The sequence below is a fragment of the Onychomys torridus genome, chromosome 17 (genome assembly GCF_903995425.1).
Source record: "Onychomys torridus chromosome 17, mOncTor1.1, whole genome shotgun sequence".
NCBI classification, from domain to species: domain Eukaryota; kingdom Metazoa; phylum Chordata; class Mammalia; order Rodentia; family Cricetidae; genus Onychomys; species Onychomys torridus.
The window spans coordinates 48,677,510-48,701,817 of NC_050459.1; the positions used below are offsets into that span (position 1 = coordinate 48,677,510).

General features: G+C 35.3%; 1 protein-coding gene across 2 annotated transcripts in view; it reads left to right on the plus strand.

The window, feature by feature from the left end:
* Glra3 (glycine receptor alpha 3) overlaps window positions 1-24,308 on the plus strand; it is a 159,629-nt gene that overhangs the window by 128,161 nt on the left and 7,160 nt on the right. The window contains exons 8-9 of one of the 2 annotated variants that reach the window (XM_036166467.1): window positions 12,093-12,236; window positions 14,459-14,503. In XM_036166467.1, the coding sequence (XP_036022360.1) occupies window positions 12,093-12,236; window positions 14,459-14,503 (189 nt within the window). The remainder of the gene's footprint in view (window positions 1-12,092; window positions 12,237-14,458; window positions 14,504-24,308) is intronic. The other variant, XM_036166468.1, reaches the window with a different exon arrangement.

The window sequence follows — 24,308 nt, forward strand, 5'->3', positions numbered from 1 at the left end:
TTCTCTTGACAGCAAAGTTTCAAGACAGTTTACATTTATAAGTGCTTCCTTGCACCATGGGATTACTGTAAATGAGCAAAACATATTTATTATGGGTTCAAGTCATGGACAGCATTATAGTTCTTTGTAATCATTAGATTTATCAGCAACAGTAGGGCAACCTGAAGAAATTTTTAAGATGAGTGATCGTTCTCACTCTGTATGAGTGTGAGACAGGAGGAGCCAAACTCAAGTGGAAAGAACGCAAAGCCACTTGGGGTAGTCCACTGTAGATGGTGGCCAGCCAGCAGCAGAGGTAAAGACAGTAAATGGATTTGGAAAGTCGACATGTTTGAGAATTCTAGAGTTAAAATGAGGAGTGCTTGTGAATGGCACACTGCAGAGTCAAAGAAAGGCTGAAGTCAGGGGTGGAATATGGACATACGACAGGCAAGTTGTTTCCAACACAGGTTGATGGAGGGGAGAGTGGTTTAAGGTTCCTTTTTCTCTTTGACACACTCATAAGGCTGATATGTGGAACTGGCAAAGCCAGAGAGCTCCAGAGATTCTGAGCAGGAAATCTGGGCTTCCAACTTTCATGAGTCAACTAGAGAAATGGGAAAAAAAAATAAGACTGTGACTGATCTTTTTCCTCCAGCTAAAGACTAGTCCAAGTTACTCAAAGACTTCATTCTTTCTTCTTATTTTCCCTGGGTCCATCTCCAGTTATCTACAAAATAGGTCTATTTGCTTAAAGGTAGAACTTATTTCCCCAAAGATGTTCAAATTCAAATCTCAACATTGTGTTATCCATTTTCAAATACAGAAAAGCAATCATCCTTAAGAGGAATTGATGAAAATCATGAGTGGAAAAAGAGTCAGTCATGCACAATTTTAACTTAATATATAGTTCAGATAGGAACATCTAAAAACATCTATTTTCTAATGATTAACCTTAGGTACTTTTCTGCCATACACATGCATCCATCACAGTACAACCTTAGAAAGGGTCTGAAAATACCTGGATTGAAAGAAAGTTCATCCAAACTCTATCTCTCAACACTATGTATCCTGAGATTCTTGGTCCTCTGTGTTATCTAGGTCTTATTTCTTTGCAATTATTCTGCATAACAGATGACAACACAATCATACTGACTTAGTGACATGTTTTCTTGCACATAAAATTATGAATTATCTTGTTCTCTTCTAGGCTAGCTTGAGATCAGCTGAATGAAAGTGGCCTTGAGTTTAGACTGTGAAGTGGTTTGATTTGCTCCTTATGTCTCATCATGTAGTAACTATGGTTAGCAGCCATATGCCCCACCCTCTCAACTGAAGAGTGCATGATTACTAGAAATGAAGCAGGTACAAAAAAAAAAAAAAAAACCAAACAAACAAAAAAACCTTTGAGTCAGAGTTGACATAGAATCAAGTTCTGTTCTTGTCCCACAAAATTATACAAGTTCCATGGCCAAACCCAAAGGATGGGGAGTGTATTCCATGCACAGGGGATCTTTGGGAAAGAAAGAAGGAGAGAAGTAGTGACAAGCAAATGATACTATCTGCTAAAACTCTGTGCCTTTTCTTAGACTGCACTCTAGTTCATTCATATAGGTTTTGGGAAAAGACACAAAAAGTGAGAAGGAATGGAGATTAAAGAGGTGGGAAATTCATAGGGAGATTCCATGTAGATCTCTCCACTCTATCCCTACCCTTCCAGCTATCCTATTTACAAAAAGCTGCTACAATAAAAGGACAAAGAATACTTGAAAGTCTGATGACAGTGAATTAATTAAATTTATCACAGAGGCCCAGAAGCCTCTGGTCAAATATATTGCAAATTGTAGACTAAAGGGTATTTAAGGGTTGAGGGACAGTACCTTGAACATAGTATTTCAATTATTTTCCTCTTTTTTTCTCTTTTCTTCTTTTTTCCCCTTTGGTTTAATTTGTTTGTGAAATCCATCAGAAGTAGCTTTATGAGAGGACAAAGCATCTTTTACACATTTCCATCCTCAGAACCTAACGTTGTCTGTGTGTGTTTATTGAGTACCACATGCACATTTAAACAACATGAGCTTTTCAATTATTTACTCAATACTTGGCTTTAAAAAGCAAGCAGCCATGCCATTTTCATCTTTCTGGTGAAAACAGTAGTTCTTAAAAAATATATATAAACAGTTTTACTACCAGCTATAGAAGTAACTCTAGCTAATACAAACTGAAAGGGAATCATTATGTTTTCTTAATATGTAATATGTTGTCACACATTATTTGTGGGTTATATAAACTGAAAGAATAAAAGATAAAAAATGGAAGGAGGTATATTTACTGTTAGTTTCTTAAAATTAATTAACAAACACTCTCAATGGTCTAGAAAATACTCAGTGGGTTTTAACAGTAAGTTATATGTTTGTGGCAATATAAATTGACTGAGGGGAGCATATAGTAATCAGACCATCTTATTATTATAGCAGTGGAAAGCTACTCCATCCAGCAGGGTTTTGTTCTTACTATTTAAATACAAAATATAGTTAAATGAGAGTATTTCAAGCAAGTCTGGAAAAAATACAACACATTTGGGTTCAGTTTTACTTTATTATTGTACCATAATAACCTAAGCTGCATTATCATCTTATCATAGGACATTTGAATGTGAACAAAATATTCAATTCATTACTTGCAGTTTTTTACTTTAATAATATAAATATTTCAAATATGCTAATTTTGGAAAAAGAGAAAAAAAAAGGAAAAATGAACAGAAAGTGAAAGGATCATTTACCCAAACCTTATTCATTAAATGCCCATTATATAATGCATATTAACCTAAAATATTTTATTAATAATGTAATAATATCTTAGGAATATAATTTCTAAGCGTGTGTGGAACCTATAAAAAGATAAACTGGTGGGTATTTCCAGTTGTCCTTTCATCTTGCTACAATTACTAGGCTTACTGAGTCTAAAGTATAAAATTTAGCATTTAATAAACATTTTCTCTCTACTTGACATATAGACAGACCTGCTGTATATTTTTTCAGTTTATTTATTTTTATTTTGAGATTAGAATTACAGAATTTCCCCCTACCCTTTCCCCCCATATACCTATGTTCCCCACTATCTTTTAAATTCATGGCCTTTTCTTTTCTTTTATTGATTGCTGTTACATGAATATATGCATATAGACATATGTATAAATTTCCTAAGTTTAAGTGAAATTCCAAATTTTACATTTTCATAGCAGCACCATACACGGATTCATGATAAAACTAAAGTTAAAAAAAGTAAACCTGCATATGCAATTTTGAGACTAAAACTCTCCTTTTCTACATACTGTACTGCACACATATACACACATAGATAGATAGATAGATAGATAGATAGATAGATAGATAGATAGATAGATAGATAGATAGATAGATAGATAGGTGATAGTTAGATTTAGAGATATACCCCCAGATCATATTTATGAACTTCCTAAAGCATTAAAAGAGACAACTGTACTTTTGTTGAGGGAAAGACCTTGACCTCAAAAATAGGTCCTTGAAGGGCCCTTATAGGCGTCATCTGTCTCCAAGATTCTAGTTTGAAGTCATAAATTACACTCTTCGACACCTGAGCAAAAGGAATGAGAATGAAAACGATCATAATTAGCAGGCAGCTAGAGTGCAAAGTCTCCAACACGTAAAACAGGAGCAAGGAGTCACACGCTAAATTTAACTTCAAATGAATAGGTCAAACGTTAATAGCTTATGCATGTCAGAAAGTCTAAGCACATCCTCTCAGGAAACCTCTCTAGTGATGTCTAGATTGATTTCGTGTTTTCTTGTAAATGTTAGAAAACGTTAGTCACACTCAATAGAAGATAGGGAAGTAAGGGAACTGAATCTGGAAGCAGAGGTAGCTTGTGACCTTCACAATCCTTTCGTCCTTCCCTGCTTGCACTTTCCTGAAGTGACTGGAAGGTTGATGTCCAGTCACTAAAAATAATGCAACTCAGGACAAAAGGCTTCTCCACTGCATTTTAACTCTTAAAGTAAAAACCTTTACGAGTGTGATAAATGTTGCATGAGAAACATGGTGCATTTACTATGGGTCTGCATATAATCAGAGAGAATGCAGCCTCACTGAGAGTCACCCTCCAGGGCGATGGGTTAAAAACCCCAGAATGTCAAAGCTCTGAATGTCTTTTGCTGTCATCACTGGCTAGTGCCTAGTGCTCTCCTTCAATGTTTTCAATGCCAATTCCATTTGCTTTAGCTGGTGACTTTAACACACTGTTTGCCCTTTCCCTTTTTTGTAATTATTTCATCTCTGGCATTAGATAACATCCAAATGCATTCCAGGTTAATATTTCTTCTATAAACTTGACAAATGTGAAGTTTTTCATGCAGGCTCTAAACAATTAAGTAAAACTAAACAATTAAGTAAAAGTCATAGAGATCAGCATTTTAAAAACTCAGAAAAGAAAACAACACATAAGCAGACAAATTCCTGGCATGTTTTGAGAAACATATTTTTCTGTATGCCTGAGCCACTTGGCTTATTCCACAGTCAAACTTATTTATTCATCATGGTTTCACTTGACACTTTTGGAACAGGGGAAATCTACAAAGATGGATTGCCACTGAAGGAAGTACAGATTACCTTACCCAAAGGCATACACTGAAATGTTCTGTAATGTACATATTTCTTTTTTAAGAAAAGCAAATTTAGATTGAAGAAAAAAATTGACAAAGCGATCACTCTTAAATGACCCATGGAAATTTGCCTTATAGACAGATGTCTACATGCAGGCTTAGGCCGGGTTCTGCTTTAATTAATTTTCTCTTCTTAAATCGAAGCTTTATAAATGCATCTAAATTTTTATATGTGGAAATGACAGATGAGCACCAGTCTGAGTAACAATTAGCAAGCCACACCCAACATATCTTCATCTATTAATGCATTGTATCTATAAGCTTCAGCATAGGAAATTGCTGGCCCCATGGTAATGCTTTTGACCAACTTGGTAGATTACTATAAAGGCGTGTACCTGGGCAGGCCTCTCAGCCTTAGCATATGCTTCCATTTCTACAATGCAGTTCCCCCAATGTGCTTGTCAGGAAACAAAACCCAAAACATTGCTCTTGAGTGATAATATCAAAATCTTGCAGAGGGATACTGTACCTATGAACTGTTGTCTAATGATAGCTATGACCTATCGCTCATGGTCAGAGAACGAATGAAATTATTTCAAGATTAAATCCCAAATAAGTGATCACCTGGGAGAGGGATGAGCATGACAGTAAAGTCATCTGTGCTAAGTATGTCCTTCTTTCTCTCCCTCTGTCTCTCCTTTCCTCCCTTTATCTCTTTCTCTTCCCCTCCTTCTCTTCTGTCCTCTCACACCTCTTCTCTTCTATTTCCTCTCCATCCTCTCTGAAACTATGTGGCTCAAACAAAGTCGTTTCGTGGGTGAAGCAGCTTGGAGCCCTTCGCCTTTACTCTCTGTCTCTCGCAGATTTTGTACCTCTTTATGACTGATTTCCTGTGCTTTCCCTGACAGCATGGATTTAGAATACTCAGCCATGTTTCAGGCTTAGATGAGTTATCCTTTCTGCCCCCACAATTGATAGCTTTTTTTCCTGGAAGGCAGTGTGCTTGGCTCTTCAGTGAATCTTCGTTTATATTATCATCTGAAGGTATTCAAATATCCTAACTCCTGAGCTAGTAGGGCTGCATGCATTTGTTTCAGAATGAAAACTAGAAAAGCATTCCTCTGACTCCCTCTGTTTCAGGGTAATGTTGTGCCACTCCCTCTGGGTTTCCCATGCTAGGAACCTGGAAAGCATGGCAGTTTTTTGTTTTGTTTTAAGTTGCTGTTGAGTCTGAGCAGTTCTGGTTGCTGAACTTTAACCAAAATGACCTATGCCCCCTCATGCCTGTACCATTAATCACCCAAGCTGACAACCACAAGTGTCCTGCATTTCCTCCACCACTGGGCCACAAGAAAGAGTTACAGTGACAGCTCAGATCCAGGACCACATTTCAACAAACGTGGACATGGTACACGTTATTTCCAGCCAGTGAGACTTCGATGCTCTCTATTAACATAGTGCATCATAGGCAGATTCTCATCTAGCCAACTTCCATTATATTATGTTTTAAGTGTGAAACATAGGGAAACTTATACTTAAGTATGCTCCCCAAATATGACTTCTCTCCAAAACTAAGGTGACTTGGTTCTGTCTATGATATCCATGGAACTCATCAGTAATGATAAAATTCAGTCATATTTTTATGTTATTTGTAATGTAAATTTCCTCTATTTTTAAATTATGACATTAAACAATATAAGAAATGCATAGTATTTCTGAAATATGAACATAAGTCTACAGAATATATATTATAAACTTTTAAAATACTTTTATTAATTCTTTGAGAATTTCCTACAATGTGCTTTGACCAAATTCACTCCTCGTTTGTTATCTTAACTCCTCCCACATCCATCCCTGTCTCCCGACCCCATCCAACTTCATTGATTTTTTTCCATTTCTCTTTCATTTTTTGAGATTATAATATAATTACATCATTTCTCCATGTCCCTTTTCTTCACATGCCCATGTTCCCTTTCCTCTCTCTAACCACCCCCCCATATATTCTTCCTTGCTCTCTTTCAAGATCTTTAAATCCTACACAAAAGACTACTGATAGCTAAAGAATGCTGAAAGTAGAAGAAATGGTTTTCATAACATTTTTTTCACCAATCCACTGAGACCAGTTTGTGCTCCTGGGTGTGGGATAATTCACTGGAGTGTGGTCAACCTACCAGTAACTATCAATGTAATGAAGACGGACTCTCTCTTCCCCCGAAGTCCTCAACTGTGCTTAGTGCCACAATTAGACTAGAGGTTCATGAATCATTCTGGCTTCTCACTAGAATGTTGACTGGCTTGATTTTACGCAGGCAACCACAGTGGCTAAGAGTTCATAAATGCAGTGCTTCTGCCATGTTCAGAAAACACTATTCCATTCTGGTTCCCCCAGACCTTTAGCTCTTCCAATCTCTTGAGACCCTCTTCCACAATCGTCCATCAGCCTTGGGGACTGGTGATACAGATGTCCTGTTTATGGTTCAATACTCTACTGATGCTAAAAGTAAGTTATCAAGCTGACTGCGCCTCCCCATATTAATATAAATTCAATGGACAATGATCTCCTAGGCCCCAGCTAGATCAAAAACCTTGCTTTGTTTTTTTTATAATCATGAGGACGCTTCGCTGTATTTTGAAGGATAAAAAAATGTTTCTCTGATTTTAACAGTTTTGATTTTTGTGGACAAAAGACATTTTATTTCTCTCTAGTAAATACCTAGACCCTATCTCCTTTCTCACATTATCTTGTAAGAGGGAATAGTCTGGATTTTAGATCAAAAGCAAACAAACGTAGAGGAACTTTGACTTTTAATTATTAGGGGAAAATTAAAGATGAAAGTTTTCTTTCTTTCTTTCTTTTTTTTTTTTTTTTTTTTTTTTTTTTGAGCTGAGGATCAAACCCAGGGCCTTGTGCTTGCTAGGCAAGTGCTCTACCACTGAGCTAAATCCCCAACCTAAAGATGAAAGTTTTGACACAAATTAAATTCCAAAGTACAGTGTTGTTCTTAATTTGTAGTGAGGATTTAATTAGTCAAAAGGGCAGGTAATAGAATAGTAGCCATGTTCATGGTCTCAAGAAGTAGACCAATTATAGGTCTACCATAGTAGGTCAATTCAATTCTAGTCTTAACCTTTGCAATTTGGTAGCTCTGGGAGTTTTAGCGGGCATTTCACTAAGTCTCAACAGCACCTCTGCAGTGAGGGGTTTTGCCTCTAGCTGTGCAAGAGAAGAGAGTGAAGAGTGCTATTCTGTGATCAGCGTTTAGGAAAAGATTTCTTGAGAAAGTAGCTTATGCTGACATCTGAGGGACAAACAGGAGTCATTCAAAAGGGATAGTCCAGACAAAGGTAAAGTCAAGTCAAAAGCTGCTGAGGCATGAAGAAAGGACTTCTTAGTTACTTTCAGTTTCTGAAAATTCAAAGAAGGAAATGGTAGCTAGAACATAGTAAGAAAGTGGCAAACATCGTTGATTAAAATATCTCAAGAGAGGTCCTCATCTGGTGTGGTCTCCTTTGCCCAGTCATTCCTCCATCATTCTGTGTTTCCTTTCTGAGACTTCCCTTGTTATCTTATTGCTTACATAGTTTTATTATGTGTTCCTTACTTAATTGCTTCAATGTAAGTTCCATTAATCATTTCTATTTTTATAACACAAAAAAATAGAACTTGGTTAAAATCCTTGGCATTTAATAAATATTGGATGAAAGTGGTAAAAACAAAATGGATGATTTATGTAAGGAAGGTAAGCTAGAGCCTAATAGCAAAGGGTTTTATGTGCCCTGAAACAGATTTGAGCCTTTAAATTCATGATAAGAAAATAGTTTTAACTTGAAGGCAATGTAGTCAGATTTGCCCTTAAAAAAAAATCTCAAAAATAATCTCTGTGAGACTGGAGAGTTGACTTTGTGGTTAAAAGCACTTGCTGCTCTGCTGGAGGACCTGGTTCAGTACTCAGCATCTACATGGCAACTCACAACCATCTGTAACTCTAGTTCTGGGGAATCCAATGCCATCACAGACCTCCTGACAAGGAGAATGCAAGGCTTATGGGATCCTGGTTGAGGGCCATTAGGATCTCAGAGACTGGCTGGACTGGCTAGGCCAATGGATACATCTGGAATGCCAGAGACAATGGAGAACAGTAAAGGAGCATTGTGGCTTTCAGAAATGAGGCTTGGAGCAGGAGACAGCTGGCTCTAAGGGGACATAGGCTGAGGTGATTTTCAGCAATATTAATTAATATACATGATGAACAATTAAATATATTTGAGCCAAATTCCTCACTTTTAAAGGAAGATGTGACATAGAAAATGGCAAAGGCTAGAGCAAACTCCAAAAAGATTGAAATAGAACCAAAGATACTAGCGTGTATTCATGTGGGTGGATAAATGGATTTATAGACAGATAGAAAATAGGCAAGTAGGTAGATAAGTAGCAGATTCTCTCTCTCTCTCTCTCTCTCTCTCTCTCTCTCTCTCTCTCTCTCTCTGTGTGTGTGTGTGTGTGTGTGTGTGTGTGTGTGTGTGTGTGTGTGTTTCCTGGCTTTGTTAATTAAAATAAAAACACGATTCAGGTCAAGCAAAACAGTACGTGGTGTGAGCATGAGATAAACATTTTGTTGTAAAGTTCAATACTCAATATACCAACACCCTGACCTTCATTTCTAAAAGGCCCTTTTTCACTAAAGAATTATTCCTTATAGAATGCAGAGATGGCCCAGTGGTTAAGGGTACAGTATGCTGTTACAGAGGACCAGAGTTTGATTCTTACCATACCTCAGTCAGCTCACAGCTATGTGTAACTCCAGTGTCAGGGGTATCTAACGCCTCTGACCTCCTCAGGTGCATCCACACATATACACATAGTTAAATATAATAAAAGTAAATCTTAAAAACTGAAAGGAATGATTCCTGAGAAAGTGGGCTAACTTAAAGACAAAGTAAAGAAACAGTACAAGATAAATTTGACACATCTTATGTCATTTAAAAAAGTAAATGGTGCCGGGCAGTGGTGGTGCATGCCTTTAATCCCAGCACTCAGGAGGCAGAGACAGTAAGATCTCTGTGAGTTCAAGGCCAGCCTGGGCTACCAAGTGAGTTCCAGGAAAGGCGCAAAGCTACACAAAGAAACCCTGTCTCAAAAAACCAAAAAAAAAAAAAAAAAAAAAGTAAATGGTAAAACAATTACAGAGACTTGTCAAAAAAAGGATATTGTGAGCTTCAAAATGAACAATAACATTATTGTGCTACAATTAAAAGATTTATCAAGGTAGGAGTCTGACTAATATATATGATATTAATAATAATTGGATAATCACTAAAAACATAAATAATTATGAAATTAGATCAGGTCAAACAAAATCATCAATGAATTCTAACTATACCTTGTGAAAATTCAGAATAAATTTTAGGAGGTTGGTGCTAGAGATCAAACATGATGTTTCATGTATGCTGAATACATGCTCTACAACAGAGCTGTATCAACATAATTTCAGAATGTTATACTCAGGAGGAACACAGTACCTTTAAAATACAAAAAACTGGAAGGCCTCACCATAGCCAAATGACCAACAGTTTTTGCTTCTTGCTAGAATAAACAGTAAAGAATGGATATGAAACCTTGGTAGGACATTACTAACAAACAAGCAAAAACAAGGAAAATTTATGAAGAGCACTCTGTAAAATAGCTAGCCTTGACTCATTAAAACTACTGGTAACACCAAAAACAAGGAGAAATTGAGCAAATGTGCCAGAGTAAACACTACTGAGATCTGAAATTAAAATGCAACAAGTCAGGCTATTTGATAGAATGCTATTTGGGTATTAAGATTAGATAGTAGATGCCCTAAGTAGATAATGGCTAATAGTGTTGAGTGTTTAGCACTGTGTCTTCAAATTACATGCAGATTGCTCAATAGTGGAGAAACATATATGGTGCAAAGTATGTCTATTTATATGTAAATATTACATATACACTCATACATGCACATCATGATAATTATAGTCAGAATAGGAGGTGAAGAAGCAAGGGATTCTTTTCACTTACTACTCTTAAGGGTTGCCTAAGAAGAATTTTGAAATAGAGAACAAATAAAATTATTTTAGGTGAATTAATTAGTTGTAAAATAAAGTCATTGCTAATTAAAAAAGAAATAGTAAAAATATAATATTTAAAAGTTAACATTGTTTAATACATACATATATACATGTTTATATACACACTCATATACACATTTATTTATTTAGTTATTTACTTATTTAATTTAATGTAACTGCAAGCATTATAATGTTTCAGATTTGAGATACCTGGTCTTATGTTGAGGTCTTTGATCCATTTGGGGTTGTGTTTTGTACAGAGTGATAGATAGGATCTATTTTCATTGTTTTATGTGCAGACACCCGTTTGACCAGCAACACTTGGTGAAGATGGTGTTTTAACTCCAGTATGTATTTTTTAGCTTCTTTGAAAGAATCGGGTATCCTTAGGTATGTGTTAGAACAGGACCTTTAATTTGATTCCATTGATCAACATATCTGTTCTTATGCCAATAAAAACCATGCTGTTTTTATTACTATAGCTCTGTAATAGAGCTTGAGATCAAGGGTGATGATACCTTTGGCAGTTCTTTAACTGTACAGGATTATTTAAGTTTTCCTGTGTTTTTGTTTGTTTGTTTCCATATGAAGTTGAAGGTTTTGTAATTTCTGGAATAATTTGTTGGAATCTTGACGGGGATAGCGTTAAATCTGTAGATTGCTTTTGGTTGAATGAGCATTTTCACAGTATCAGTCCTACTGATCCATGAACATAGGAACTCTTTCCACCTTCTGATATCTTCTCTCTTTAATTTACTTTTATTTCTATAATTTCTTCCTTTGGTGTCTTAAAGTTTTTATTATACAAGTCTGTCACTTACTTGGTTAGAGTCACCCCAAGATACTTTTTCAGCTATTATGAAAGGTATTATTTCCCTGATATCTTTTTCATTCCAGTTTGACATTTGTATATAGGAAGGCTATTCATTTTTGCATGTTAATTTTGTATCCTGATACTTTACTGAAAGTATGTATCAGCTTTAGAAGTTTTCTGGTGGAGTTTTAGGGTCTTTTATGTATAAACTTGCATCATCTGCAAATAAAGACAATTTGGCTTCTTTCCTTCTTATTTGTATCCTCTTGATAATGTTTCAAATATAGAATATTTCATCTTGCCTTTCTCTTTTGTTTGAGTTAATTCCTAACTTGGAAACAATAACAAAATATATTCAAATCCTACAATTATGATTCATACATAAAATTTGTAAAAAATAATATCTTTGAAATTCTTAGTGAATAGACCCTTTTCATTTTTTTTCTAACTGATTTGTAATTCATATTCAGAATCAGAAAACTAACGATCAATTTTGGTTTTCAGGGCAATAGCAATCAAAGTTAACTTTCTCGCTTTTTCGTTTCTTGCTCTTCTCTCCTGCCCAGGTATCATATGTCAAAGCTATTGATATTTGGATGGCAGTGTGCCTCCTTTTTGTGTTCTCAGCACTTCTGGAGTATGCAGCAGTGAATTTTGTATCAAGACAACACAAAGAACTTCTGAGATTTCGACGAAAGAGAAAGAGTAAGGTAAGCGATTACTTTTATTGGGTTTAATGGAATATCAATTTTCAGTGCATAGCGATTTGTTATGTTTAATGAAAATTTCTAGGAGAAAAATTTGGATTGGAGACTAAATGAAATTATATTCTTTCATTTTTGTACTTTTAAAAACTGTGTAAAGATCGGTTCGGGGAGAAATTGTAGTATTGAATTATACTTATGTATCATGTCGATGACATGATATTCTTTATGAAAGTCATCAATATATTTCCAGGAGCAGCATTGTTTATGCTTTGTCTGATAAACATTCCGTCCCCTACTTTCAATGCTAGAGTATTCCCGAAAGCATCACTTAATACAGACATCAGATTTAATCATGAAAATTGTTCTTTTTTCTGAGCTAACAGGTTGTTTCCGTAAATTGCATGGAAATGTTATATCAAGATGAGTTCATGCAGTATAATCTCCTTTTTATGCACATTTTCATATTTAAACAGTTTTGTTCTGAAGCCCTGTGGTAAACAAAACAAATGCTATTGTTGCCTTGCTAATAATATCTGATCCAAGATGGACCCATAAGAAAATGCATTTGGAGCATCATTAGGAAGTCATGGGAAGCTGTGGAAGTAACATGCTAGCTGAATTTGGTTGTGTATAATGTTCTTGTTCCTCTATTAAAATATGTTATGGTATCTTCCTTTATAATAACAGAAAATCTCTCTCAACAATAGATCTGTTGGTTACTTATTACAGTCCAAATGTGCCAACTGACAACTTACAGGAAAATCTTCCTTCACCACAGCACTATTGGAGTCATAGCAAAGTATTGCCACAGTTCTACATACTGAGACAGTTAAACAAAACATAGATCTGAAGGACAATGATCTGCCTTATACAATATGAAGTTTTAATGATTTTAAGGACTGAATAATTTATGAATTATTTACTACTTATATATTTAGTACCTATTTTTTAAAGCAAAAGCCATTAAACTATCAGCTTAAGTACACTCTGTACTAAATATATTCTAAGGCAACTGACTTCCAAAACTTATCAAAGCCCAGTAAACATCCTCAAAAGGCTGCAGGAAAGGAGCATTAGCCCAGAGACAGTATTATACTGACATAAAACAATGCTCGATTTTTCATTTGTTGCTTCCATGAAAACAAAACCATACCATTCATTTGTTGAAACGTATTTTAATGAGGAGATTAATTCTCATATTACCCTTCCACCCTCCCCTGGTCCATTATGTTGTTGTCCTTCTCTTGCTCTTCTTCCCCCTCCTCTTCCTGCTCTCTTTCTCCACCACCTCTGACTCCTTCCCTCCTCTTCTTCCTTTACAGCTCTTTCCCCTCCTCCTCCTATCTTTCCACTTTTATCCCCACCCTGGCCCCCCCTCTCTTTCTCCTCATCATTTCTGTCACACAGACTTCCGCTACCCTTTCTCTCCTGATTCTTAGACTGACGGAAACACTGTAACAGAACCACAGCTTTCCTGGCCAAAGCACATGCCTTTCTGTTAGTGGCTCAGAATTTTCCTGATCATTGTTTGTTAGAACTGGGGCAATACTCGGTTTCCTTATCATTAATATTTGATTTTGCACTTTTCATTTTCCATTTCTTTACTTCCCTTTTCTTTCCTATCTACTGTAGCATGCTTCAGCCACAGGCTACCTAGACTAGAAATGAGAAGTATCATGCATATGCTGTCTAACAGGAAATGACTGCTATCTCATACTCACTCCACACTAAAATCACTGGGTAATGAACCAGACCACAAATTTAGATATTCAATTCTGATTCCTCTTTTCAAGAAAAATCTTTTGACTGAAGTGCCTCTTTATTCAATTTTACCACAAGTGGGAGTGAGATAAAAATATTCGATGTACTTGGTGTCCGTTGTTCTTTAGCTCACAGCAAAGATGCAAGATTAATATGTCCAGAGACTAGTGTGCCAGGAAAAGTTAGAAAGAAATGCAAGAATTATAATGGTTTATCACTCTCTCATCACTACTTGAAATATCCAAGCAGCATATGGAACTAAGGATAATTAAAATTTAATGCAGGACAAAGTCACTTATTTTTGATTCAATACTTTTGGATAGATACTTTGCATCAGTGAACATCTATGAACTGAAACGTATGTATGCTAAAATGGTGTATGTGATTGAAATCAATTGTGTAATTATATGTGACTTGCTTCTCTGGTTTCTCAACTCCTCTTGGTCCACTTTACCTTCCCGCAGACAGAAGCTTTTGCACTGGAGAAGTTTTACCGTTTCTCAGACACGGTAAATGGACTTTCTTAACTCTAAGTAGAGGAATGTGATCATCTATAAAAAGCAGACAGCATATTCTGCTCCGAGGCAGTGTTTGGTGGGGAAACACAGCCCCTTTCTGACTTAAAGCTAAGCAAACAGCCTTTCTTTACAGCTAGGGACAATCATCTTTTCTAAGAGCTACACTCTTGTCTTTCCTCAATTTTATTAAAGGCTAAGTTATGATTCATTTTGTTCATAGCTCAATATAACTGGTCAAAGTGATTTTAAGAATATATATTTAAAAATATTGTGTGTATGTGGTAGTAATCTTCACAGGGGGAAATCGCAGAACTGGAGAAAATTAACTTAAAAAGAAATTGGAGCTGGGTGTGGTGGAACACACCTTTAAGCCCAGTGCTAGGAAGGCACAGACAGGCAGATGTCTGTGAGTTTGAGCCAGCCTAACCTACACAGCAAGTTCCAGACCAGCCAGAGCTATAAAGTGAGATCAGAGTCAATAAAAAAAAATCGTAATAAATAAGGAAATAAATATAGAATGGATTTAGACATACAATTCTAAGAGCAGCTATACAAGCAACCTGAAAATGAGGTCCAAAATGCTTTTGTGCAGTCTGTGTATCTTTAGAATCTGTTCATTATAAGATTATACACAGAAATTAACAATTTTGCTTTAATGATCACATCTTTTCAAATTTGTAAATAAAAATACATAAAGATATCACAAAGACACCCATCCATGCATGATGTGTAAATATCTAGGAAGGATATCTAGATTATTGGTCCATGGGTGACTTATAAATGTACCAAAGCCCAAGAATTTGGCTCATAAAATTACATTACAAATAGACTAGTTTGCTAAGCTGAAATTTTTGGATAAATTGTATTTTTAAAGTAGCTCCCAAGATGGTTTCTGCTGTGCATTCTTAACATCCACAGTTGAGAATCTAGCAAATGAAACAACTTTAAATGAACATTTTTTAGCATCTCTACTTTCTTACATACTATATTGACCCAGTGCTACTTTAAAGTACTGTATTGGCTAGTTTTATGTCAACTTGATACAAACTAGAGTCATCTGAAAGTAAATAATCTCAACTGAGAAAATGCCTCCATAAGATCCAGCTTGAGGGCGTTTTCTTAATTAGTGATCAATGGGGGAGGGCCTAGCCCATTATGGATGATGCTATCATAGAGCTGGTGGTCCAAGGTTCTACAAGAAAGCAGGCTGAGCAAGCTATGAGGAACAAGCCAGTAAGCAGCACTCCTCCATGGCCTCTGTTCAGCTCCTGCTTCCAGGTTCCTGCCCTGTTTGAGTTTCTGTCCTGACTTCCTTCAAAGAGACTATGATGTGGAAGTGTAAACCAAATAAACTCTTTCCTCCCCAACTTGCTTTTGGTCATGTTGTTTTATCACAGCAACAGAAACTCTAACTAAGGCAAGTACTTATTAAGTTCTCCTAGAATCTATAATTACTTAACTAGTTTACTTTGTTAATCAAATGTATATGTTATTTCCCAACCCTAATATTTCTCTGTTTTATCTTTGAAAATGTCAAGTGATTTATTGACTATAGTTATTCTATTAGCAATATTTTAAATTCATGAAATCTGAATAATGAGATGTAGTAATTTCAGTATAGATTCATATACAAGCATGCATATTATAATATATAATAAATAATATATGCCTATGTAAAATCTGTCTCTAAAAACCTGTATAACTATATATCATTAGTAACTAAAAAGATTTCAGAAACTATTTAATGAAAACTGCACATTCTATTAATTATGACTTTATAAAGATTTTAATGAAAATATACCCTTATCTCACAATCAGTTTTCAACAGGAAAACAATATAGTAATGTAAACACATTCTTTAGAAAAGTATGAACTTACTATTCTTAGCAAGTAGGATAAGCATTGCACAAACATGGAAATGATAACTTTGACTTTAATAAAGTATCTTTCTCAAACTAATAACCATGTAGGATGACCAAATTCTTTATCATCTTAAGCTACATAATTCTGCTTTGACAGGCTCTGAGCAATCCAAATCTTAAAATCCACATAATCACAATAAGACCAAACGAATACAGTGTGTCTATTTTCACAAGCAACAATTTCATGAGTGTCCCGCCCTATGCTTATTTGGAAGAATAGCCAAAGTCAACAAAATTGCCTCTTTTATAGAAAGTATCTTACAAGAGATTTTACATTAGTGCAGACGGAATCCTAGAAATGTTTTCTCATAACTTACTCTAGTTTTGGCTTTAACTTAATGTGTAACCTTTGGAATGACATGTCTTTTCTATTAGAGGAAAAAAAGAAACCTTTCTATTGGGAAGAGGAAAAGTTGGCTCTTGCATCCAAGTTTCCCCACCCCACACTCTCATAGCCTGCTGTGTGCTGACGCCCGCTGCGCCATGTCATAGATGCTATCTCCAGTGCTGAATGTGTGTGGGTGTGTGCATGATATGAAAGTATTTTGGTTAGAGGTTACTCTTGCCATGTCCAGAGAGATGCACAGACACTGTGGTGTTTCTGAACACGCATTAGCTGTTGAGCGCTTTGAATGACATTGGATTGCTTCAGCGCATTTCATGTAGCTTACTCCACGTTCCAGCAGTGATGGCGCAATGCTTTGCTAGGAGAAAATTCATCTGCACAATATTCTAGAACTTCTGTCTTCCTAAGCATTATCTGCACATGCAAATAAAATAGGAACGAGCTAGTGTTATACTTGAGAAATGATGAGCAAAGTTTGTGTTTAGCTAGGCCAACAGTTGTCTTTATAAAATACAAATATCATTAACTGCAGTATATTGAAAATTGGTGTAATACCTTAACATTACTTTTTCTGCACATTTGTTTGTTGTCTTTCTTTAAAGTAGCTCAATGGGTAAACTATTTTTTTCTGTCTTGTGTTTTGTCATTTCTTTGTTTTCTTTTGTTTTGCAAGACAGGATTTCTCTGTGTAGTTTTGGTGCCTGTCCTGGATTTTGCTCTGTAGACCAGGATGACCTGAAACTCACAGAGATTCGTCTGGCTTTGCCTCCTGAGTGCTGGGATTAAAGGCGTGTGCCACCACCGCCCGGCTCATGTTTTGTCATTTCTACAGTCTTAAAACAAATATAAACTATATATGTAATGTTTTGGTTGAAAAGATGAAACCTCGAGGCTGAAACTTTATGGTACCCACATACATGAAGTCATTTGATATGTTCCATTCTAGATTTATTGATGCTATAGTCTAGACTTAACATATTCTTTAAATATATATATGACTTACAATTTTTATGTATACCTTTAAAAAGGGGGTTCTCTATAATTCAAACCCAGAAAGAATTCTTTTCTAAAGACTTACTCTTATGGGGCACTGAAATTTTACCTCCTCAAGTAGAATAAAGAATATAAGATTTTGATTATTTTCTCAAAAGAGTTATTTAGAATTTACATTAAGCAAACTTCTCCTTTGAGGTGTATGCAGATGAACACTATTCATGAAAATAATATTCGATAAAGTAATGTAGGTCTGGCAAGACAGTTCTGCAGGTAAGGGCACTTGCTATGAAAATGGATGAAGGCCTGACCTGAATTCTGTTCTCAGAGCCAAGGTGGGGAGGAGAGACCTGACTTCCCCAATTGCCTTTACTCTCCACACCTGGCACATCCACACACACAAACACATGCAGAATTAATAGGTTAACACATAAAATATTAAAAGGAAAGAACCAAGTAATGTAATCCCTTCTTACTTGAAATTGAAATACATCATAATAGCTTCTATCTCAAAGTTAATTAAAATAAGCATGCTGCTTTTCCACATATCACCAATTGTAGTCTCATAACTTCCAATAAGTAACTACTATTCACTGTAATAATTTAAAATATTACACCAGAAATAAGGATATATTTTTAAAAACATGCTATGGACTTCTCCTCTTTCCCTTAAAATATCTATATTCTATTTTCATAATTCATCTAGATCCTGAACATTCATCTTAAAATGCACCACTTGTTTGCCCCTAATTATTTTGGAATCAACATTCAATACATCAAGCATGCACTCAGCTCTGAGGCTAAGTCATTTCTAATAAATGCAAAGCTCTCCTTCAACTAGTGTGCAAAGAATTTCATATTGACTTTTGACTTTCAACTATGAAATAGTTTGATTGAATATACTTCTATTTCCTTAAGATTTATTTTTTCAAACACCACAGAAACATGTACAGGTACATTGAATAATATCTTATACTAATTTTAAAGAATATTACCGACTTTTATCTGATCCCAGACTTCTCTAAATGAATGTTTCCTCAACAAAATAAGCAATTATTATATTTACTAACAATTTTTTAAATCCACAAATTTAAATACAAGCCAAATGGAAGTGAACTTAGTTACCTTTCTCTGTTACTTATGCATTTGACAATAAATTTGTAAAAAATTAGTTAAACAAGTAGACATTTATAGTTATCTATTCGTTATCTTAACTGTGTAAAGAATGTTTGAAACATATCTACTAAAAACATTCAGGTGGAAATTATGCATGTAATCTAAGTATAATCTTACTATATTTCACTATATCTTACTACAATTCACATAATCAATATTTCCTAGTGTCTTGAGTGCTCGATGTTTTGTGATCGCTCAGTGGCAATTTCCCTGCCTTCATCACTTTCATATTCCAAGTTCATCGTTTCAATTCATCATTTTAAAGACCTAGAATGAGATACAAGTTCATTCTGGCTATTCTGACCTCACAGGTATGGGAATATACCATTGTGATGAGAGAGGCGAAGAGATTTTGCCAAAGGACTACATCTGGGCTACCACCCTGAGTCTCCCTCTCCCATTTCCATCAGCAGTATGCAGTCCTACGAGTCGGCCCACAAACAGTGAAAAGGCACTTAGAATTTTCACAGTGTAGCTCAGATGTATAATTGCTAAAATATCTTTCTCTGTTCCCAATTTAAAATGTTTTTTTAATTCTTCTTATGAAAAGAAATTATACAATAACTATGTGGCATTTAATTTTTTTCATTGTCTTCCTTTGAAACTGGCTTAAGGAATAATAAGGGAGTTTGCCTCCAGGTAAATTAAACTAATGTCTTCATTTCCCTTTTTTAAGCAGTCATGTATTATAGCCTATTTTTAGCTCATTCTATTCTATCTTTATTCTATATAATCTGTGTTTTAAACATGCAGTAATTTTGTGATCACTAGATAATAGCTAATATACATAGAGCCTTTCAGTCAAATATTCATATGATTTTTAGTTACTTGCTTTTGTGACATGCAGCTCATTAGAATATACATTGAAGCTATTTCAAAATATGAAGTATATTCAATAAATATTTGAGAGGTAATTAGAATAGAACTGTCAAGATCAAGAGAAACATTTATAAACACTAGATAATTTTATGTCTCATTTATTCAAAACCAAAATTAATTTTATAATAAATTACTGTATCACATTATATTCTAATTTGATAACCTAACAATAATAACATTCTAAGGCAGATTCACCATTGTTTTATTATTTAGGACTAGCCTTTCAGGAAATTGCAAAAATTCACTTCAGAAATTCATTTGACTCTTTTGTGGTGGTAGAAAAATATCTTTGGAAGATATTTTCTATACTATGACTTCCCACTAGTTAAGCAAGTTATTTGTTCTGTCTAAGCAGGACAAAATTATGAAGTTCAGAAGGACATTTGACACCTCAGTAGGAGATTCCATTTGGGGCTCATTGCCAGATAAACTGTCTTTATATGAATTTGATATAAACTACCCAAGTTACCTCTGAAAATTCCTGAATAAACAATTACCCTAAATATAGGCTATTCATTTTATAAGGGACTACTTATTGAAATTCTCTTTTCACATGACTCCTTATACAAATATCTCAGAACAAACTATGGACCAATACCGTTCTGGTTGCTTCAGTCTCGGGGCTGTTTTTAACAAAGTTCATGAGAATTCCCATAGCTATCATTGAAATGCACCATCTTTGCTCACAGCAAGAGTTTTATTTTTCTATACCCTGTCAGTCCCTTTTAAATTCCATTATTTGTATTTTCCCCAGAAACTGTGGTCTACATGCATTTTAATAATAGATACCACCATAACTGGTGAATTTTAAGGCTGTAAGCCTGAAGTCTCTCAGTTTGTCCTTGCTTCCATTTCAAATATAATTTATATTCTAGTTACATTATACAGAGGGGCTAATAAAAGTTCAAAATAGACCCAACAGAGTTCAGTAGTTGGTTTTCTCATAGTTGAGTCCAGACAAGTTGGCAATTTTCCCTTCAATTCTTGTGGATTGCATCTATAGGTTTTAGACTCAGTTATTCCTAGATGTAGGCCAATGATATTGAACCCAGAGTCTGGATTAATTGGTCTCTACTACCCAATCACATGTGCTACCAAAGCTTCCAAAACTGTCTGACTTTGGTCCTTGAAGAGAAAAATTATCATTCATCATTAACTGATTAACTTTAACTGTGATTCCCTACAAAATGTTCATCAGTTTTCTGCAATAAGCTGGAGAATGAAGGTTCTTCAGGAGGAAAGGAGACAGTAACTGTATCTCTCCCACATAAATGTATACCGTGTTTGGCTTTATTATTAGATTGAGATTAAAAAGAAAATATCAGAAACATCAGTCAAAACGTAAGTACTTTCTTTGTCCTGACAGAACTCTCAAGAAGTTTCACCACATCCAGAGTGTGAAGACGAGTGTAGGAATTCTCTACTGAACACAGACAATAGCCAGCCTGCCAAGATCTGTCTAGTTCATTCAAAAGCCAGACAGACTGTTCTAGCAAAGCTTAATAGGACTACTACCCAGCCTCCAATCACTTAATCAGAGATGAGGATTCCAAGTATCATCTCTCAGCCAATAGTGTTTGATATTTACTTCAGATGAAGATTTGGATAATTGTTACAGTCCCATTCTAATACATCCAATTAAAACTATACTAAAAAAAAAAAAAGGCTCATCCAGATAGGCTCAGAGCAGAAATAGCAAAGTGTGTTCTATTCTTTCAGCTGCACATGGGGTCAAAGTCCCCTCTGTACTCTTTTTCTTCCCACCTAGACTCTTTTTGACCACTGAAACCTCCCACCAATAGCCAGCCAGCCACTTTGCCTCCCCCTCTGATGTCCCACCAGCTTCTCTTCTTTATAATTAAAATTAACTGCTTACCTCCTGTAACTTGCTAACATGCGGCTCATATATTTTTATTGGGCACAATAAACTATAAATCCTAGTTTCAAATGACGCCTGCCAGGGGTTATAGCTGTAATCAAGGGTAAACAAAATATTCTTTCCAGCTTTCACCTTGAGCCAGGTCAGAAAACCAGCTGCTTTTTTCACTGGCTGCTACTACCAGTGCGTTCCAATTTCATGAGGATGGTTAATTAAGAAAGAAGTCGCTGGATCTTGAGGCACATAATTTTTGGTTTTTATCTCATTGCTCTTCCACATAATACTTCCCCAGGGGATAAATCTGTGCCATCCATATTCTTGTAATAAGACTCAGGCCCGATAGTTTTCTGCACATCTTTTTGCTTCTTTAAACCCAGAGCAGATCAGCATCAGATTCCTCTTAGAGCACATCAGAAGAAAAATTTCTAGGCATATTGAGTAAAAACTATTCTAAAACATGTCTTCTGTGTCCACTGCTGAAGTGTGGACTGAATTGCCACTTGAACTTTCAAAACAACAGCAATCTTTCAACTACTTTCAGCCTCAGCATCATCTTACAGGAGTCTGAGCTGTTTCTCCAGAACACAGCTTCTTCCCCACCCCACCCCCTCACTCACATAGATGAAAGCACAAAAGTCAAGGGGTATGTGATTGCCTTTACACACTGAAGTCATAGAGTTTGTTTCGAACCAAATCTTTATACCGTCAATCACACTGGCTGAAGTTGTACAGACCTATATACACAGCCCTCTTGACCCTTCCCTGCTGGTTCAGTTGCTCACAGTGAATGAGACTGACTCTGTTCGCCATTCAGCTTAAGTTTATATTTTCAAGAAAATGATGCCTTAGAAACCAGGGTTGTAGCCGGGCGGCGGTGGCGCATGCCTTTAATCCCAGCACTCGAGAGGCAGAGCCAGGCGGATCTCTGTGAGTTAGAGGCCAGCCTGGGCTACCAAGTGAGTTCCAGGAAAGGCGCAAAGCTACACAGAGAAACCCTGTCTCATAAAACAAAAAAAACAAAAACAAAAACAAAAAACAAAAAAAAAAAGAAGAGGAGGAAAGAAAGAAAGAAACCAGGGTTCTTCTCAGAATGTCATAACAGCTCAGGACTGATGTCAATCCACTACACACAGACAGTTGTATAAAAAGACAAAATAGAGAAAAAAAAATGGTTGTTCATTCCTTATGTTTAATTTTCAATGAAAAAGAACCTTTACTTGATAGGAGCAGTTTTGGTCTCAAAGACTTTAAAATAAATAGTCCAGAATGAATGGTAAGAAATGTAGTTAATGAATTGTTTTGTTAAACATATATTGTAAAATCATGAAATCTTAGTATTTTGATAATGAACTTTCCGATTTAATAGGCCAATATAAGCAAATAGTTATGGAGAAAGTTATTTTGTCTGTTTTAATGATGTATTTTAAACATGTGGGTTGATATAATTTAAATACTATATTATATTTCAACATTAAATGACCTGCACACATAATTTAAATAACTGAGATAACATGTTTCCATTCAGGGATGCAAACATCTGCATAAATTATTAAATCCTAAAAATGATGATATATAATTTACATACTAACAATTGAATATAAATTTGCCATAAAATTGTTTTGGGGGAGTCAAAACATGGCCACATAAATGAACATATTTCCTAGAGTCCTGAAAAAAAATGACTTCCATTTTCTTTTTTCTTGCCAAATTACAACAGTAGTCACAGGTAACTTGGAAGGAAGCTTTATTTTAAAGTGATTTTAATTGTTGTATTTTAATTGCTTCCAGCCAAATCCAATTGCTTAATGAATGTTAGAATTGACATGTTTCCAGTAATTATATGCTTTTGTCTTTCAGGTGGGATTGCCTCCCCTTCATAATTCTAGAAAACTGCTTCATACATTACTGAGTCAACCTTTTTTATTTTCTCACTTTTTCAATCCATACTTATTTCTATTTCTCACCTTCATATTTTATAATATGCACTTTATTGAGCAGCTACGTTTGTAGACCAAATAGTTTTCAAGTTGAACCACATAGTTATTTTACCTATTAGACTAATACAAAAAAAGCTATCATAGAAGATGTTATAACTATAAAATATATTAATTAGTACCTTTAAACTAGCAGTTTCACTAGCAAAAAAAAAAAGAAAAAAAATGACCCTTATTATCAGTAACCATTGATTCTCACATTCTAAAGTATTCATTGATTTCATTATATATTAGTTAATAACATATTTCTTTATCATAAGGATGGTATAATTGTTAATTTTACATTGAGTTTTATAGTTTTTAATTCATCGTTTTATGTGTATGTATGTGTGTTTGTGAGTTTATTTGTACTGTGTGCTTGCAGTACCTGTGGAAACCAGAAAGGGACAGAGAGTGAATGCCCTGGGGCCAGAGTTACATGCAGTTAGGAGCCACTGTGTGGGTGCTAGGATCCAAACTCAGATCTGTTCAAGCAACAAGTACACTTAGTCACCGAGCCATTTTGCCAGCCCCAAATTTAGGGTTTTTTTTTTAAATGTGAATATATGGGAATTTCTCTTTCATTTTCATATTTAGAAATAATAGCATAATCTCAAACATTATTTGT